General features: G+C 31.5%; 1 protein-coding gene across 1 annotated transcript; it reads right to left on the reverse strand.

Moving 5' to 3' along the window:
- Positions 1-427: 427 nt before the first annotated feature.
- On the reverse strand, positions 428-7,468 carry LOC149496853 (Protein kinase superfamily protein). Its single transcript, XM_089720494.1, has 6 exons — positions 7,150-7,468; positions 5,536-5,774; positions 5,098-5,233; positions 1,963-2,221; positions 1,203-1,335; positions 428-1,073 (listed from the first exon to the last, which is right to left on the reverse strand). Exons 1-6 carry the CDS (start codon positions 7,304-7,306, stop codon positions 798-800), a joined length of 1,200 nt encoding a protein of 399 aa, XP_089576620.1. The 5' UTR covers positions 7,307-7,468; the 3' UTR covers positions 428-797.
- Between the last annotated feature and the right edge of the window lie 12,746 nt (positions 7,469-20,214).

A 20,214-nucleotide genomic window follows, 5' to 3' on the forward strand; every position in this document is an offset into this window, starting at 1 on the left:
TTTAAAAATTTTATTATTAAATTAGAATAATGCAAAAAAAAGAGATAAATTATGAACATCCCCAGTAACCAGTGGTGGTGGTTGTGATCGATAATGGCCGATGGTTGTGATATGGTGAGTGGTGATAGTAATTACCGATAATTAAAAAATTAACAATATAAATTTATAAAGTTATATTAAGTTTATGAAAATCTGAAAAAAATTTTACGCTCTTGAATATGGAAAGTCATTTTTCTTAAAAATGACTTAATTTTCCTTTGACCAGAAAAATATTTTCTATTGACTTATTTTTCTGAACGCTGCAAAACAATGAAAAATTGTACAAAATATTTTCCTGCAAGTTATTTTACAAAAATAAACAGAGTCTAAGTTGAAATTACAACTAATCCAAAAGTTTGAGGCAAAACTGATGATTAGCAAGTAACTATTGCATTACAAGTAGCAAAATCTGGATTAAAATTAATATAATTTAGTTAATCTAAACAAATAAAACTGCTAAACAATAAAAAAAGCTTTTATGGAGTCGGTAAAATCTTTGAGGATGCTCCCACTTGTGCAAAAGATCCCTCAAGATGCTAGTACCTATTACACTTACCTTCTAAAATAATAGTATGACAGCAAACAGAGTTGCAGATACACTTCCTGACTTAAATTAGGCTTTGAACAATCAAAATTCTGAAGCTATAAAAGCTTTCTGGTGACAAAATCAGAGAGCAGAAACCTCCTAAACGGTTAAGTGCACTAAAATGTAAGAAGTAGCTACGTAATCAGTAGATGATTAACTTGCTTTTATCTTTTCAAGCACTTGCTCGACCAGAGTCTTGCGATGAAGGGGATTTAGGTACATTGAAGCTAGAGTAACTTCCTACCTTCGAAGTTGACCGCTGAGTTTTGACCAGTGGGACTAGTGACTGCACAACGTCAGCCATTAGTGGTCTGTAATCAGCCTCCGGTTGTACGCACATTGCAGCAATTGCTGCCACCTGAATAACTTCTTTCATTGAGTATTGACCCTCTAATGCTGGATCCATAATTTGCACGACCGCTTCTCTATCTGTCAACCGAGGTAGCACCTATTTTACAGACAACAGAAATGAATCACATGAAACAGAAAGCTGAATATGGAAGCACTGGATTCATCAAATAATGTAGTAAATTTATTTATAGCCTCATTAACTGAAGAGAATAGACAAGATTCCCACCCAAGCTACAAGAACACCTTCCCCAGGAGGTCTCTTCATATCAACTGGAACCCTGCCAGTAAGCAACTCCAATAGAACAACCCCATAACTGTAGACATCTGATTTTGTTGTTAAATGCCCAGTTAATGCATACCTATGCAGCACAATTCCAAAAAAAATTAATATAGAAATGTACACATGATTTGGCATGAATATAATAAAATGACCTTAGATTTTGATGGAGGCATTTGACTTTTAGATATTTGAATCTGATATCACATTTTTTTATTTATGCATGACCCTGATTTAAGGATTGATTTGAAATTCCAATAAATAAGTATAATTTGAAAGACAGCTGATTCTCAATTCCACGAATCCAGTTTATAAATAAACTTCCATTCAAACAATTCAAACTAAAATACCCAAATTCCTCATTTGAAATCCATTAAGCCCAAAAATTGAACTGAAACCTGAACTTCCTGATATTTTGATCTAGTATAGATTTTCATCCCTTATTTCGAACTTAGCTACTTTGGTCTTTAGATTACCATTAATGAAATAATAAGATTTTGAAGTACTGAGTGATCTATGTTATCACACTTCAGCAGCTAAAGTGCAACTAAAGTTTTTTAATTTCAAGGACTATAGTGTAGAATCAAGACATAAAACTAGTTCAAACTTCAGGCTTTTAGTAATTTACCCTAAAAACTATATCCACAGCAAAATATACAAAAGGCAGAGTTTCACATATGATTGTGCTAAAAGTTTCGATGAATCATACTCAGGGGCAACATATCCTTGGGTGCCCAGTACTCGAGTTGAGACATGTCCACCAGCTTTGTCAGGTCCAAGCTTGGCCAATCCAAAATCAGAAACTTTGGCATGGAAATTTTTATCCAGAAGGATGTTGCTGCTCTTGAAATCTCTATGAATCACTGGAGGACTAACATGTTCATGCAAATATTCCAAACCCTTGGCAGCTTCAAGGGCAATTCTCAGCCGAGTTTCCCAGTCCAACCTTAAGTGCATGTTGTTTTGACCTGCATTTTTTAACTCAAAAAAAAATTCCACGATTTAGCAAAAGGCACTTCTATATGAAGCTCACTACAGCAAATGGCTATTAAGTTTATTATCCATGACTTTACTCGTGCTGGCTTATGCTACAGCTCAAATTTAAGAGAGGTTCCAGTTATGGAGTTGGGACAAAACCGTAGTAGCAAAATGCTTTGGGTTTTAACTTTTTACCTTTATTCACAATGGATAGAATATTTATACATGCACTTTTAACCAACTCCCTGTAATCTAGCAATTATAACTCCATAAAGACCAGTAACACTTAATTTCCAATATTAAAAATAAAAAATGAAACATAAATAAAGCAAACAGCTAAAGCTGGCCAATCACTCCACATGCACCATGCGCTATCTATGAGAGTTGGTGCTCTAACATCCCTCCCATCTTGCAACAAGAACCTTGTCCTCAAGACTGAAGTTGTGATGTTGCTCGTGATTGATGGCTAACTTATCTTCTTTTTTTTGAAAATCGACATGCTCCATTAGCAACAATACTGGACTATGACATTTATATCCTAGCATAAACAGCTCATCACATTCAAAAACAAACGTTTTCCTCACTTGTTTTGCATCTCTTCCCATGACAGCCACTTCAAAAAAGAAGGCTTAAATTGTTAGTCAATTTGAGTTGGGTGTTGTAGTCAAGAAAGACGTTAATCTCGTTTACATGCCAACTCGATGATCTCATGTAGAGTTGGACATCTAATTTCTCCAGCAACTTCTTCTTTAGGGAAGTACCAACCAAAGCTCTTTGTGGCTACCAAGCACATGATTCGGTAGATGCTCAAATTCACTTTGGTAGTTGCAAAGCCATCCAGTTTGCTTGATGCAGGATAAAACCCTATCACTAGGAGCTACTTTGTGAAAACATCCCAATAAATCATTGACCTTTTTAATATTAGGTTCATTGGGGCCATTGAAGCCATTAATCGGTCTCGCCTTCAAGATGAAAGGAAGCTGATGGTACACTCTATAGGGACAGCACCAGAGTATTGAGGGAAAACCATTTTGTTGTATCTTGGAGGCATATGGCTGTTTGGGATCCTTTGACACCCTGATTAGGAACTTGAGTGGAAGATCAAGCAGTTGAGCCTTGGGGAAGGATCACCCACTGGTGCTTGAGAGTAGGACACCTTGTCCACCAAATCCTACCATGTGTCATGCAGTTGCTTGAGTTGTTCCATATGGTCCCATGTTTTAACCCTTGCATCATCACTTAAGCTCTGAATGCAGACAAAGAAATTCAGGCACGTAATTTTCTAACTTCTTTATTTTCTCTTTTTTAGTAATCATTGGCTCTGGCACCAAGTGCTAGAGCTCAAGTAAGAGGAGTTCTAGTTATATAGTGGGAACAAAACCAGCATAGCCGATTCCTTTTTGATTTTAACTTTCACAATGGTTAAATTATTTATATATGCACTTGTAACTGACTCCCTACAATCTAGTAACTAAACTAAGCATGAATTGAAAAATGGAGGAGATGGAACTACTTAAAGACCATTAGCACATGATGCATCGATGATAGAAATAAAGAATGAAACATAAATAGAACAAACAGTTAAATTTGACCCACTATTTCTCGTGCACCACATATGATCAAAATAAGAATTGGTCTTCTAACAGTTAATGGTGTCTTTTATGTTAACTTTGCAATATATCAAGGCTTCATTACATGGAAAGTACTTTGTGAAGAAATATTTTGAAAATATTTGTTTAAAGAATACTTTTTGGGAAAATAACTTGTTTTAATAATAATTGGAATGATTTGTAACATACGGATTTGTTGGATAAAGTTGCTTATTTCAGTAAATCAGACTAAAATATTTGTACCTCAAATATTTAATATTTCTCTGTTTAAAGTTGAACGTGAGAGAAAATTACAAAATAAGAGTATAAATTGCAATTGTTGCCTGTAATGACTAAATCTTATTGGCATTGATTAGTAAACTAATCGTAATATGCCTAAGTGGTTGCATATTGATCCCTTCCCTTCTGTAAGTTTCTATAAGGAAAACTGCATGAGAAGTCCTTGAAATTTGCTTTTCTAATTGAGTTCTCAAAACTTATTTTAATCGGAGCCCTTGTACTTCCTAGAAGATCCTATGTCATTCTTTCCTAGCTGGAAATTGTCAGCTCACAAGAAGCATTCCAAAATCCACAATAGGCCACCTGTCTAGGGAAATTCTGTTAAACCTGGATCCTGGAAGATTCTCACCTATTTCTGTTGATAATAACAAGTAATACCTATGTAAACCAATCATTTTTTATAAATAGATTTTGATTTGAAAGACTCGGCAACCAGCATTTCTTCTCCTTTCCTCAGTTTTCTTCTTTTCCCTTGCTGCTAAAATACTGCGTACTTTGGGTACTGTTCACCGCCACCAAAACCTTATTTGTCTATGCTTTTCCAATTTTCTTCCTAGTTCTCCATCACAGTTGTTTGTCAAAATACATGAAAGTATTAACTGCAAAGCCAGATATCTTAATTTTACAGCTCCGATTTTAAACTTGTAGATTTACCCAGTAATTCATGGTCATCTGCATATGACACATATTTTATAGTTCTCTGCAAGAACAAGGGCTGGCAGGACTGATGCAATTAACAAAGAGAGTAAATTAGATTTCAATTGACATCTCTTCTCACAATAATAAAGACTTTAAATCTTCCACTGAAAGTTAAAAATAAAAAAGAAAAAAGAAAAAGACAAAGAAAGGCCAAAAAGGAAAAGTATTAGAAGTACTAGTGTCATCTTTCTACTTCATTTCTAAGCCTCGGATATTTGGATATGTTTCCACTAGTCAATGTTAAAACATCAATAAAGAGAGAAATTAATTTAACTTACCACCAATTGGATACAAATGTTCTTGTAGTCCACCATTTGCCATAAACTCGTACACCAGCAATTTGTGATTATTATCAGAACAATATCCCAGCAAAGCCAACAAATATGAAGAATGTAGGCGGCTCAACAATTCTACCTATGAATAAACGTAATCAGCCAAGTTTGAAGCTATTTAATAGTATCCACATTACAAAGTGAATAACGATAAGCATTTGAAATGAGAATGAAAAAGATGAAACATAGAATCATATACACACATGCTCATGCTCCAAAAACATGTATGCTCACATGGACACTCAAATATTTTCCTCTTCGCTTTCAAAAGAAAGAAAAGTATGAACTAACCAATTCCTGAAAAATCATTTGGTCGAATCAAGTTTTTCTATCTTTTAAGGAACAAAGAGCCCAACTGCAATAACCAGTACTTTGAGATCTAACCTCCACTTTAAATTCCTCTTCTCCCTGCTTCCCTTCTTGATCCATGAATTTAACTGCAACTTTCCTTCCATTATTGAGCACTCCACGATATACTGAGCCAAATCCACCGTGCCCAACCACATTTGACTTGCTGAAACCACCGGTGGCTGAATGTAGTTGCTTGAATGTGAACACCTGAAGTCCTTTCGCATTAGCAACTTCAAGATTCTCAAAGCTGCCTTTCTCCTCGTAATTGTCCCCTTCAAAGACAATTGAATCAACAAACATATATTAAGCCAATGTTCCAATAGTAGAAATATCAAAAATTCAAATTTTGAACCTTCCATTATCTGAGAACAGAGAAAATGGTTTAGTTACAGTGAATTATCTGGTAAAAAACATAAAACATTCTCCATCTCCTGACCAATTCTTCAACATCCAAATCAATGATGTAAAAAAAGAAATCTCAGATTAATCTAAATAACGATATTTCTTAAGCACAATAGACAAATACAACAAAAAGCAAACTACCAAAATAAATATATATTGCTATTGGCCTTTTGGTGCTTTTGGATTTTGGGGCTTTTTAGAGTTGATATTAAGGTTTTGAGTCTATGCTAAATATAGATGAGAATCTTCCAGTTTTAGCCCTGAAAATTTAAGGCTATAAATCCATCCAGGAAAAAAAAAATGAATATGCAGTTGATTCTGTTTTAAATTTCTAAGGACAAATCAAATACTTGAATGTCTTAAATCTAAAAAGAATCAAATCAAACTCTTAAAATATCATATTGAATCAAATTCATCAAATTATTTCAACAATCAATTTTAATTGTATAATTCACAACTTTAACTTCCATTAAAGACCATCCATAAAAAATTTATATATATATATATATATATATATATATATATATATATATATATATATATATATATATTACCAGGCAAAATAATTCCTTCAATTGAGAAAGCAACTATTCATCACTTATCATTTGATCTTTTTCCTTAGTCTGAAAACCCTCTAAAAGTATCCACTGTCATCCAAACTATAATAGCTAAAAGGATGGTAGATCCCACACTTCATATTCTTTCTCTACAATGAGAGCCTCTCCATGCATTATGCACTTATTTAAATATTCCACATACACCCTTGATCCAGAGGCTAACTTAATACATGCGTTGCAAACATAACACACTAAATTCAGTTGCAAAGGCACAGTAATCAGGAAAGAAACTTGTATAATGCTAAAATTTGAGATTTCTCAATTCTTCTGCTTCAAGGACATCACAAGAAACATATAATCAAAAAAAAAAAAAAAAGGGAAAAAAAACTGCTAACTTTGTTTTGAAAACAAGCAAAAATAGGATAAACATAAAATTAGTAAAATGAAAAATATAAAAAGACACTGCTATAAGTACAAAGATAATTGCTTTTAAGAAAAAGAAATGAAATAAAACAAAAGAAGAAGAGATGCAAAGAAATCAACAAAGTTCCAAACCTTTCTTTCTTTTCTTTCTTGTTCCTGTACATTCTCAGCAAGCAAACACTAATTTTTGGTCCTTTTTACCATACATTTTTAGCAATCAAACAGGAATCAGCTAATAGCAATAATAAAGTAAATTGCAACTTACTTTTGTGGTAGTTAAGGCGTTTGGAGAGCTTGTTACGGATATAGCAGTAATAGCTAAAAGCTACGAGCAAACAAGCCACGGCCAGTGAAGCAACCACTACAATGACCACCAATGCCATGCGCTCCTTCCTTCTATACACATCATCCTCGGTTTCCATTACTGTTTAGTTTCCAATTAGAAGTAGAATGAACCCTAAACCTAAAACCTGCCGACTAGAAAGGAGAATTTTCTTTTAAGCTTCTTGGAGTTTGAGATCTTTAGTTTCTCTCTCTCTCTTTCTCCCCTTAGTCCTCACTTTGTATGGTACTACTGTTTGTGTCGTTTGGCGCCAGGGAGGAATAGTATCAGTGGCCAGTGCAGTGTGTTTCTCGCCTGGCCCCACCTACTGAACTTGAGGTTGAACACTAATTTTATGAAATTTACGACCAAGGACTTACTTTTAAAATTCAATTTATTTTTTTTTTAAATATGAATCTTAATTTAATTCTTTCCTTTGAATAAACATTCACCAAATTAATTTATAATAGATAAAATTTTAATTTAAAACTTCTCGCTCCTTATATTTTTTTAGATATAAAAATACAAAATTTTTTTTTATATTATTCCCTTTGAACTAATTAAGTTTGAACTTTCTCTCACTGTTGTGCTAGTGGGCTAAATTTTTAAAATAGAAATTTTTTAAGCTTTTTAGAGCGGATTTGGTAGTAATGTAAATCGATTAATATGGAATAGAATGAGAATCATTTCTATTCCATTCTGAAATATATTAGAATTTAAAATTTTATTCCATTTCATTTTAAATACCTTTTAGAATTCAATTTTCATTTCATACCATTTTACAAGAATTTGATTTGGAATTTAGTAATTTCAAATTTTTAGTCATAAAAATAAATCTAACCTATTATGATATATGTTAAGATATAAATTTTTAAAAATAATAAAAAATAATCAAATTGAATATAAATACCAAAAAATATAATTACATTTTTGCAAGAAAATAATAAATTAATAATTCATACAATTAAAAATTCAAGTTTATTGATGAGGAATGAATATATACTTGACAATTTTCCAGTTAATTAACTATGAAGTAACAATAAATACAAAAATGGAAATTTGGTGCAACCATAAACTATATATAATAAAACTCAAAAATAAGAAAGAAAAAAGAAAATAAAAGAAAAAATCAGATCAAAAGCAATTCAACTAAAAAGGTTTTAAAAGTTTCAAAGTTGAGCATTAAAAAATAATCTTTTTATCAAGCACAACAAAAGAGAAGATGATACTTTTATTTAATCCAATGGGCTAGGAACACTTATGATATAAACCGAAAAAAAAAAAAAATCAAAAAAAGATATTACTTTTCATAATCACTTGATAAGAATTAAAGATGATCGATAAGGAATATGTAAATTGTGATTTTGTAAAGCTGACTTTGTTTTTTATTTTGACTCTTAGATTTTTCAAGCCTATATTAATTATTAGGATTAAAGTATTTTATTAAGCTACATAGTTCAAAATGAAATAAGAGTTTTTTCTTAATATTAAAATTTGAAATATTTTACTAAATTAATATTTTATTATTAAAACTAAAATTAAAAATTAAAATTTCTATGAATTTGAATATGGAATTTTGTATTATGTTTCCATTTCATATTTCATATACCAATATTTTAAAAGTACATTACATTTTAAATTTCATATTCTAAAATTTCGTTCCAAATTGAAGTTCGATTTGAATTGATATATTCCAAACTAATTTACACCGTATGATTTGGTTCGATTATTGACGAATAAAGACAAAGAGTTAAAGATAATATAGTCAATTAGGATTGAGGCAGTATTTAATTAAATATATATTAATTGTTATATAAAATAATTTAAAATTTTAATAATTTATAAAAATTATTTTACGAATTAAAATAAATTAATATAAATAAATTTATTAAATAAAAATAATTTTAGCAAGAAATTGCAAATCAATAATATATTATACAATTTTAAATGAAATAAAAATTCAAAATATTTTGAATAATAATAATTATTTCTATGCTAATAAATTGTAGTGATTTTCAATAGCTTTTATATAATAAATTTAACAAATATAATTTTTAACTTTATAAAAAAAGTAAGAATATTGAATTAAATTTTATTTTTATAAATAAAATTTTCTAATAAAAAATAAAATTTATTGAATTGCTCATATTATAGTTTTTATTAGGTATGTAAATATTATATAAGAATTGATATAATAATGGAGAAAAAATAATATAATTGTCACGACCCGTTTCCATAGGCCGGATCGATATTAGAACCCAGGTAAGTTTAAGGTTCCCGAGACCCGTAGTAAGCATAAACTACCAAACTCATACACGCCACACAAAAAAATCTTAGGAGCAATAAGCCAATATAAATATGAATTTAAAACATTCGGTCCATATTGCCATGCACAATAAATCTCATAATTATATTATACTTTGGCCCAAATGTAACGTCTTAAACATTTTATAGTTTGGGCCCAATTATAATACAAAACATCCTTAATGTGAGCCAACAGATTCATGCATTCACAAAAATAAATAACTAAACCTTCTCATTAGTTTATCAGTTACAATCCTACAACTGCGAAGTTCACTAACAGATAAGTATATATAAGTTTTAGTGCATATAGCTACATAATTAAATAACTGCTAATTCTAAAAGTTAATTTTCTAACTCTGCGGAGAAAGAAACAGAGCTCTAACCGGGCAAAAGAATCTACTTCCTGGAAGAATTAAAACAAAAGAAATGTGAGCTTAACAATGAATAATAATTAATGCATAACACAAACATTCACACAAAATGCTTCCTAAAGTACTAAAATGAGCACTCATCCAATCAAACAAAAGACACATGATCAGCACCCACAAATAATCACACTTTCAAGTAATCAAACACGTGGTGATTGGTCAGTAGTGTCACCGGAACCCCGATGAGCCATCTCACACATGGCCTATCCTCTCATGACGTCTGCACCAAGGAGCCGATCCCCCATACCTGGCCGACCGGTTAAATCCTCACTTGACTGGCCCTTTCATTTCATTCATTCATTCTTTCTCTTACTCTCTTTTCTTTTCCATACCAACAGGAGGCCACCCTGTGGTTTTCTATATAATCTATATCATCAGGTGCACACGAGGGCACCGATCTCCCCATACATGGCCGACGGTCGAACTCCATATTTTCATCATTTCCAGAACAGTCCTTACAAACCCATGGTGACCCACTTTATCCCAATTCCATACAAACAAGGCAAGCAATGTCATAACACAAATAATCAAATATCGCATTTAAATGCAAGCATATCAATTAATTAAACCCTATTATGCAAGAGTGCAAATTGACATTCACATACTAATTCAAACAAATATAAGAGTGCTAAATAATAATTTAGTATGACAGGTGGTACTTAAAAAGAAATAATTAATTAATTAATTAAATTGAAAAATAAATAAATATAAAAATAACTAAATAATAAAGGATTATCCTACATAAATCCTACAAACTATTTACAAGTAAATCTAATCTAGATTCTGTCGAAACTTCGGCAGAACCTCCCTTAAAATTTGGATTAGACCACCTACTTAAAACTACAACTCAAAAATAAATACTCAAAACCCATCCATCGGGCAATTCATAACAACTAATCACGTCGCCATAACCAATGTTCATTCATCTAAACATTTACTCAATTCACATAGCCCATCTATCAGGCAATCAATCAAATCAACCCATCCACCTTAGATAACATTTATCAACCATCACACAAACATATATGCACTTAATAATTCTAAAACCTAAACCAAATAATTAATCGCAATTGGCTACCATAAATACCGTAAACTAATCAAAATTAATTTATTTATAAAAGACTAAAATATTCTATTTATATATAAAGCTACTCAAATAATCTAATTTCTTTTTATTTAATTAAATCTAGTTAAATATTCAACTAATCTAACATAAAGGCTAAAATATTCTAAATGACTCGTATGCTAAATTTTCAAAATTAAGTATATTTATCTATTTATTTGAAATCAAATTAAACACCTAAAAATTTTAAATTGGAATTTATATTGAAAAATCTGGAACTGGGTCTTAGAGCCTGCCAATCAAAAATCGGACTATGATGCCACGATCTGCACGAGAAGGAGATGATTCTGCCTCTTGGGGTCTCACTGGAGACTTGTCGGTCGGTCGCCGGATCGCCTCCGTCTACGGTGGCCGAAAAACCGTTGCTGCTCGGAATCGAGCGCTCTTCACACCATCTGGCTCAATTTTTCACTCAAGAGTCCGTTTTTGGCGTTAGTTGAGCGAGATCAATCCCTTAACTAGCCGGAACGAGCTCGACAGTCACCCTCTCACCTTCGCTCCTATGGTTTTATCCTCCATGCCCCATCGGCGAAATCATTTGAGGAAAAATGATCGCGTGGACGAGATGAAGCGATCGGCACCCCCCCTTCACGCTGCAACCGCCAAAAACATTGTGGATCGCCGGAAACTTCATCGCGTGCATTGCTTTAAGCTTATACCTCGCAAATCAAGACCACAGGCGAGTTCCTCCCATTGTGAAGATGAGGCTGGAGTGCTTTATTGCTGGATTTCATGGCCGGTGGCCGAAAAATGAAAGAAAGGTAGAGAGACGGCGCTTGCGAGGAAGAGAAGAAGAAGAGAAGGAAAAAAAGAAAAGATTGGTTTCTAGAGCTTTCTGGTTCGATTCCAGTTTGATTCGAATCAGTTTGGCTCAATTCAATGATTTAGTTTGGTTTTTGCTTGGTTTATGGGTTTTCACTTGGTTTTCGAAAAATTCAAATTGGTTTACAGGTCTAGTTTAGCAATAATAAAATATTTTTCGCTGAATTTCATTAGTTGGAATAAAAATTTAGTTTTTAAATGAAAATTCTACGAAGTTAAATTTTTGGGTCGTTTCAATAACTATTATAAAATATTGAAGAAAATAAATTTTTATAGGTATTTAACATAATAACTTACATATGGCTTAGGAGTTAATATCCTAATAATGCAACTCAAGGTCATGGATTTAATGCCTACAGAAAGCATTTTGAAATGAGAAAAAAAATGATATTTATCGATTAAAAATCAAATCCAATTTAAATTGGTTGACCGGACTAATTCATCGCATTTGAGTATTTCTAAATTTAGATTAAACCGAACCAGAGAACTAGCTAATTTACGATTCAACTGATTGAACCAATCAATTCAATCTAGATTGAAAACGTTGAAATTTTGTCACATAAATTATATATATTAAAAATATTCATATTCTCCTCCCAAAATTTAAAATATAACTTTATTTCTACTTTTTGCTCTCTAGTATAAAAAGTCTAGTTTTGCCCTCTATTTGTATATATTACCATAAAACCAAACTCTAAAATATAGAGTAAACCATAATACATGGAGAAGCTATGATTTATAAGAAAGTGAATAAACCTTTATATAAATTAATTAATGGAGGAATAAACAAATATTAAAAAGGTAAGATGGGTAAAATAGCTTCAAACCCTCCCCATTGTCCAGGGAATTTAAATTTAATTTTCCATTTTATTTCTAATCTAGTTCTCTAGAATGGCATATTTTGGTTAGAATTAAAAGTTCTTGTCGTTATTGTTTTTCACCTTTTCAACTTTTATATTTGTGTATGACTGTGAGTATCTTGCCTGAGCACCTTTCAATTAAAGAAATTGAAATGCTCAATTGGACTACAATTGCACTGAAAGAAGCCTGTTTAGGATGAATAAATAAATATTATAAGCAAAAATCAGCAATGTTCATCCACAAAAATGAAGCAATTAAATAAATTGAATTAAATTAAATTAGAAAGTATTATCTCTAGCCTCTTGATGAGGATTTTAGGATAATCACACATCTCCCAATAAAAAGAAATATAAAAATAAAATCAATTAATAAAAAAATAAATTCAATTATAATAAATCAAAATATAAGATCAACTCTAGCTCCTTAATGGAGATTCTAGGTTGGTCATCGTTTTCCAACAAAAATAGTAATAATAAATATAAAAAATAATAAAAAGATGATGGACAAAGAGTTAGGGGGTTTGGGGGATTTAGTTTGCAATTTAGGGATAAATCCCAAAAACTGCTTGCACATTCCTTAAATCTACAATCAGATTGGAAATCAAAACCATGTAATTTTTAGGATTGATTTTAGTTTGATTTACACAAGTAAGGTTTGTGTTGATTTTATTTCACACAAGTAAGATTTGTGTGGAAGAAGTAGAAGAAGAGAAAGATTTAGGCTTTAGTGAATAGTACCTTAGCCTTGTAGATCTTGGAAACCTTAGAGGTTGCCTGAATGATTCCGCCAAATCTTAATTTCATCTTGCTTTTGCAGGAGCAGGCCAAATTAATTCAAAAAAGTTAATATGGGAACTGGAAATTAAATTAATTAGACAAAAAATCCTGAAAGAATTAATTTAATTATTATTTAGGATGGTTGGGCCCAACTAAAATTAGAGTGAGAGATTTTTTAGTGTTAACATAGCTGGAGAAATCAGAGTGTGCTATAGGGCTTATTTATGGGGAAAAAGGTGAGAAAGTGCCAAAATAGGAGAACAAGGCAAAATAGTTAAAAAAAAAAATAAAAAAAAGGATAATTAAAATTGGTCAAATGCAAAAATATACCTTTGTACTTTACGGAAAAAACCTTGTAGCACCCTAAACTTTACGAGTGACCTATTAGAAAGAAAAAACTCAATTTGCCCCTTGAACTTGGAGGCCATATTTGATTTGCACATAATTCACCTTTTTAGCCTAAAAACTCACCACCTTGCAAAAACCAGATCAAATTGCCATGTTTTACCCCTTGGCTCTCGCGGTGTATCTCACGCAGTCAAAACCTCTTTTTTATTTTTTTATTTAATTAAATATTTTGAAATTGAAAGACACTACAACTGTATTCTAATCCCTAAAACTCCCAAATTTCGTTTCCTTCTTATTGATAAAACTCCTAAATACAGTTTCCCTCTCCTCACATATCTTTCAACAGATTAGTTAACATAATCATAAGATTATTTGTGTTGTGAAATTGTTGTGCCTTGTTTGTGTGGAATTGGGATGAACTGGGTCACCACAGGTTTATGAAGGCAGTCTACGATGCTGCTGACCATGTATGGGGAGATCGACACCCCCATGTGAATCTGATGAAATATGATATGGAAAACCACAGGGTGGCCTCCTGTTGGTATGAAAAAGAAAAGAGAGAATAAAAAAATGAGAGGGCTGATCAAGTTAAGATTAGACTGGTCGGCCATGTATGGGGGATCAGCTCCCTAATGCACACGTTTGAGAGGGTGGGTCATGGGTGAGGACGGCTTGTTGGGGGTTTCGGTGATGCCACTGACTAATTTCCACTTGTTTGATTACTTGGAGCAATTACTTGTGGGTGCTGACGTTGTGCCATATGCTTGATCGGTTACATATTCAGTTTAGTGTATTAGGTTGCATTTCGCATGAATGCTTGTGTATGCATTATGTATTATTATTCACTGATTTGCAAAACTCACTCTTTTCTTCTTTAACTTTTCAGAAAGTAGAATCCCTGTCGATTCGGCTAAAGCTCTGCAGGGCTATAGAAGTAAATTTCTAATCTTAGTAATTACTTAAAACATCTAATTTTTTTATGAAGACTTTTATTATTTCTAATTTTTATTAACTCTGCAGTTGTAGGATATATATACCTCTAATCATGTATTAATAAAGTATTCTATCCTATTAACTAATGAATATTTTAATTATTGGTCTTAATGCATGTATGGACCAGTTAGCCATATTATAGATGTATTGTAAATAGGCCCAAGTTATGAATTAATTTGAGATGTTGAATTTGGGCCAAGTAAATGTGATTACTTGACTTATATATAAAATAATATAGACCGACTATTCCTAGAAATATGCTTGGCATGTATGGACTTTGTGGTTTAGGCTTACTACGGACCTCGGAGGCCTTAAGCTTACCTGGGCCCTAGCACCAGTCCGGTCCACAATTTCGGGTCGTGACAGTTTTCTTCTTTACTTTACCGCAAGTAGGCCGGATATTCATTTTAATGTGTGCCTTTGTGCAAGATTTCAATCTTGTCCCAAGGAATTTCACTTGATAGGTGTCAAAAGAATTTTAAGATATTTAATGGAAACTTCTAACTTTGGTCTTTGGTGTCCTAAGCATGCTTCATTTGATCTTGTTGGTTTTAGCGATGCTGATTTTGCAGGGAGTATAATTGATAGAAAGAGCACATTAGGTACTTGTCAATTTATAGGCCATGTTATAGTATCATGGTTTAGCAAAAAGCAAACCTCAGTTGCCCTATCAATGGCTCAAGTCGAATATATTATAGTCGAAAGTTATGTGGCACAAATATTATGGATCAAACAACAACTTGTTGATATGGGTTGAAGCTTGATGGAATTCCCATCAAGTGTGACAACACTAGTGTTATTAATCTCTCAAAGAACCCAATTCAACATTCAAGAACTAAACACATTGAGCTTAGATACCATTTTATAAGAGACCACATGTAAAAAGGGGACATTGTAATGGAGTTCATACCCACTGAGAAGCAATTTGCAGATATCTTCACAAAGCCACTCAATGAAAATTAATTTTGATCATTTGGTATGATTGACCCTAGCTATTAATTTAATAATCTTTTCATGCTTAATTTTTTTGGTTATCGTGATTATCCATATGCACTTCATTGAATATCTTGAGAAATTTTATCTGTGTAAATATGTGTGCATGGGTTCTTGATTTTATTTTTGTGTTTCTGCATTTGTGTCTCCTTGTGTGTGTATATTTTTTAGTTGTTGTGTGTATTTTGTCTCTGTCTTTTTCTTTTGTTTTGTTTCTGTGTCTTTAAGAAGAAATAAAAAACTATGCATTTTAAATATAAAAGAATGTGTATGGGTTAAACTAAGCACAACTTTCTTTTCTTAAAACGTTTTGATTTTGCTAATTCTTCTTTTAATTTTTATCTTATTTTCTTTAATTAGATAATTATCTTTTTGTCCAAAATGATCCTTTAATGTCAAAAGAATGTGAATTGTTTATAAGAGGGCAAAACAATATTTTTGTGATCCTTTTAATGAAACAGTGAGTTTCATTCTCCTTTACTAGTGTTTCATTGAATGTCGTTTTTACCCTTGTTTAATATAAATAAAAAACTTTGCATCAGAGGTTAGTTTAGTAATAAATCTTCTAACGCTAACCATCTCAAATCCTTGATCAAAATCCAAAAACACAAACCGCCTTCCCTCTCTTCCAAAATCAACGCCCATATCTTCTAGATAGTTTCAAAAACTTTCAGTCATGTCAAGCTACAGTAATCGCCTCTCTGCTTAAAAGGCTCCACTCTCTTAAGCATCGTTCACACATCTTCATTTCAAAGGAATTCTTTCCTACTTCACACAAAAATGGTGAGAATTAAGAGTGTAATGCCCTAAAATTTTCAATATTAAAATATTAGCATTTTATCGGGTCATGAATGGTACCGCTGGAAAGGGAAATAATATTTTATTTGGACCCAAAAAGGATATTAGACATAATTAATAATTATAGAGTTAATTAGACTTTATATTATTAGTCTTAATTAATTTAAGATATAAATTTTTCATGATTAATTAAGTAATTAATGATTGGTGAATAGAAATTTGAGGATTTATATTATTGAATAATTTAATTAAGTATGATGGAGTGAAATATAATTTTTGGAAGTTGAAGTAGGAATTAATTTTGACCATTGGATCTTGGTGAGGTGGTTTAATCTTGGCCATCCAACAATAACTTCATGAGGAAGTTGTTGAAAATTACAAGTTTGCCCTTTGACCCACCAAAGACATTTTCCTTTCTTTCTTTCCTTTCCCACTTAGTCTTTTTCTTCCCCTTTTTCCTTGAATAGCCGAACCTTGCTCTCCCCCATTCTCTCTTCTCCTTTTTCAATTTTTTACAAGAACTCCTTCAAGTTTACTTACACAAATTAAAACCAAGCACTCCTCATTGAAGATTAAACCTTGTATATGGTGTGAAAACTTGTGGAATTCAAGATTTTGGGAGTTTTAGAAATTTATTCAGTTAATTCTAAGTTTATGTTTTGAGTTTAATTTTAGGAATTAGCTTAGAGTTTTTCTTCTCCTCATCTCTTATCATGAGTTCCATGCTTTCTTTAATTTATGAGTGATGATTTGGGGCATTTTCATGTAGAGTTGGCAAAACCATCAAGAGTTGATATGGGTAAGGCTTAATTAGTTATTTCTTAAGCTTGCTAAAGCTTAATTAGAGGTTAGTACACTAAATTCTCTCATCTTCTTATTCAGTTCAGCCAATTTCCAATTCTTGAGTACTATGATAGAAAATTGGGGATTTTATGCTTAATGTTTGAAATTGTGTGAATTGTTGGTTTAAATGTGCTCTTAAATGGGTTTAGAAGCTATTTTCCTTTTTCCATCTATGTCTTACCTCTTCACAAAAGTTGTAGGTCTACTTCTTATCTTTCCAACCTATCCTCTTATGTCTAATTTGGATACTTATAGCTCAACTTATGATTTAAATACCAAAACTGATTCTATCATGTCAACCCTCTTGTATATCCGAATTGATTGCCCATTTTTGCCACTAAAATGACAGAATTATGTTTTGAGTGCTTCATGGAAATTGTTGCTATATATCTTAAGATTTCACTGAATTTAAATTTGTTTAATTTGAGTTCTTGGATAAGTAGAAATTAAATAAAAAATTGGATTTGGATGTGCTAAATCAGGTATGTGCTGTTGGTATGTGTTCTTGACTTTTTTTTTTTACCATTTTAGAGATTGATCTTGTAACACCCGCCGCCCAGTCCCGAGAGACCCAACGGCGGATGCCACATTCGGTGCCGGAGACACCGTCTTAACTTAACATATAAATCATAAAACTAAAATTTATAATTAGAAGTAACTGAGTAGTCACCAGTTTCACGAGTAAATTTTTTTTTTTTATCATAGTAATATTTCATTTCCTTTTCTTATCTTTATATATATATATATATATATACATCGGGAAAAATCCTAACTATTCACTAATTTTCTAAATTCTCCAAAAATATTCATTACTTACTTTCTACCCATAAAAATAATGTATACATACTCCAGAAATATTAAAGAAAATATTAAACATACATAGTAATTTTTCCGGACAAAAATAATATTTATTCCCGGACCGATGATACTATTCACAGACCGATAACTTACTATTTCAGACACAGAAAAATGGGGCGTTACAGATCTGGATATAGTCCCTTCATAACATTTGTAGAAATTTATCTTAGCTTTCTAATGAATTAACTTTCACCTAATTTGGAGACCTACAACTCAAGTTGTGCTTTAAAAACATAGTAAAGTTCAAGGTTACTAAAATGCTGAAAATTTCTTGATTTAAAACATTTATTCACAAAACCCTCAAAATCTTGTCTAATTTATAAACTCACCTTACTCAAATGAATTGCACATAAATTTCTCAAGAAATACTAAATATAATGGGAGTATAAATATTTTTTTTCTTGTACTTATCGCATCAGCCATGAACTTAATTGTTTAGCATAATAGTATGCTTATTTGTATTTAAGAAAAGTTATATCTTGAGTAATACCATGCCTTTCAAATGATGGTTTGCCCTTGTTCTGATGATTTGTATGTGTGCCAAGTTGGTTGAATACCCTAGCTAAGTCTTGAGAAATGGTGAATTGCCTATGACTTACGTCGTAAGGATTTTTGAAAAATTGAATGAGAATATTCATGCTTTAAGTATAACTATTTTTCTTTAACTATAATAAATGATTTCAATGAGTTGAATTTGAATTATGAAACTTTTATGGTAAAAAAATCACATTTATGGTCTTTAACTTCCTACAACTTAGAAATGTCAAATCTACGAGCAATTGCTTAAGTATATGCATGCGTAGAGTTTAATTATGCTTTTAAGTATATAATTGATTTTTGATTGAATTCCATGAGAAAAGTATTACTCATATGATGAAAGCCCCTTTTATGCTATACTTTTCCAATTACTTGAAATTTATGAACTTTGAAAATTTATATAAAACTTTGCATGTGTAGAGTATAATTATGCGTCTAAGGATATGATTAAGTCTCTAGTTGAGTTGCATGTAAAAAGGAAGGTTTGTATGATAAAAATCACATGAATGATATATACTTTTCCTACGATTTGAAATATGAGAAATTTTATATGCTTCACGATTTTACTTAAATTTGAGTTAAGTAATTTACATAAGATGGAGTATATTAAAAGAAAGTAAAATTTAAATTTTAGGAAAATGCTTTTAATGAATCTTTGGAAATGAATACTTTTCCTATTGAGTAAAAATTAGAAATTTTGGTTAGACTTTTAAAGAACTATTTATGAATTGAGATTGTTTAAAGTACTTGATATAAGTACTAAGACTTCACACTTGAAAGAGTTGAATTTGTTTTGAAGTATGATTTTTAAACTTCTTGATTTTTGAAGAAAATACAAATTCTCCAAATAGTGTCTTTTTCATGCAAATTGAGTTTTGGATACAAGTCTTGAAAGGTAACTTTGATTGGTGAATATAATTGATATATATTTATGATTATGGGACTTCATGATGGAATATGTGATATACCTATAAAATATGAATCTTCATACCTATGTAAGAAGTTATATGATTTTCTAGGCTCATTTGAGATTTGAGAGTTTCCATGAGTCCTTAAGCAAGATTCTTGTATGTAATAAGTGTCAATAAAATATAATTACCATTTATAAGCTTATGATTGTTTATAATATGCTTCATGAGATTTTCCAACCATATTGGCATGGTTAAGTTACATTACCTATAAGTAGCTTTCATAAGACTTGTAAATTTTTCATGCCTTTATGTATATATGCTTAAGACTTATGACTTGATATTTATGAGTATATATGTCACACCTTACCCCATTGTAAGAAATGACATGTTGCTCGTAATATGTTTATCAAGCA

Source organism: Jatropha curcas, chromosome 4 (assembly GCF_041381405.1).
Source record: "Jatropha curcas cultivar XTBG-Jc1 chromosome 4, XTBG_Jcur_1.0, whole genome shotgun sequence".
Lineage (NCBI taxonomy): Eukaryota > Viridiplantae > Streptophyta > Magnoliopsida > Malpighiales > Euphorbiaceae > Jatropha > Jatropha curcas.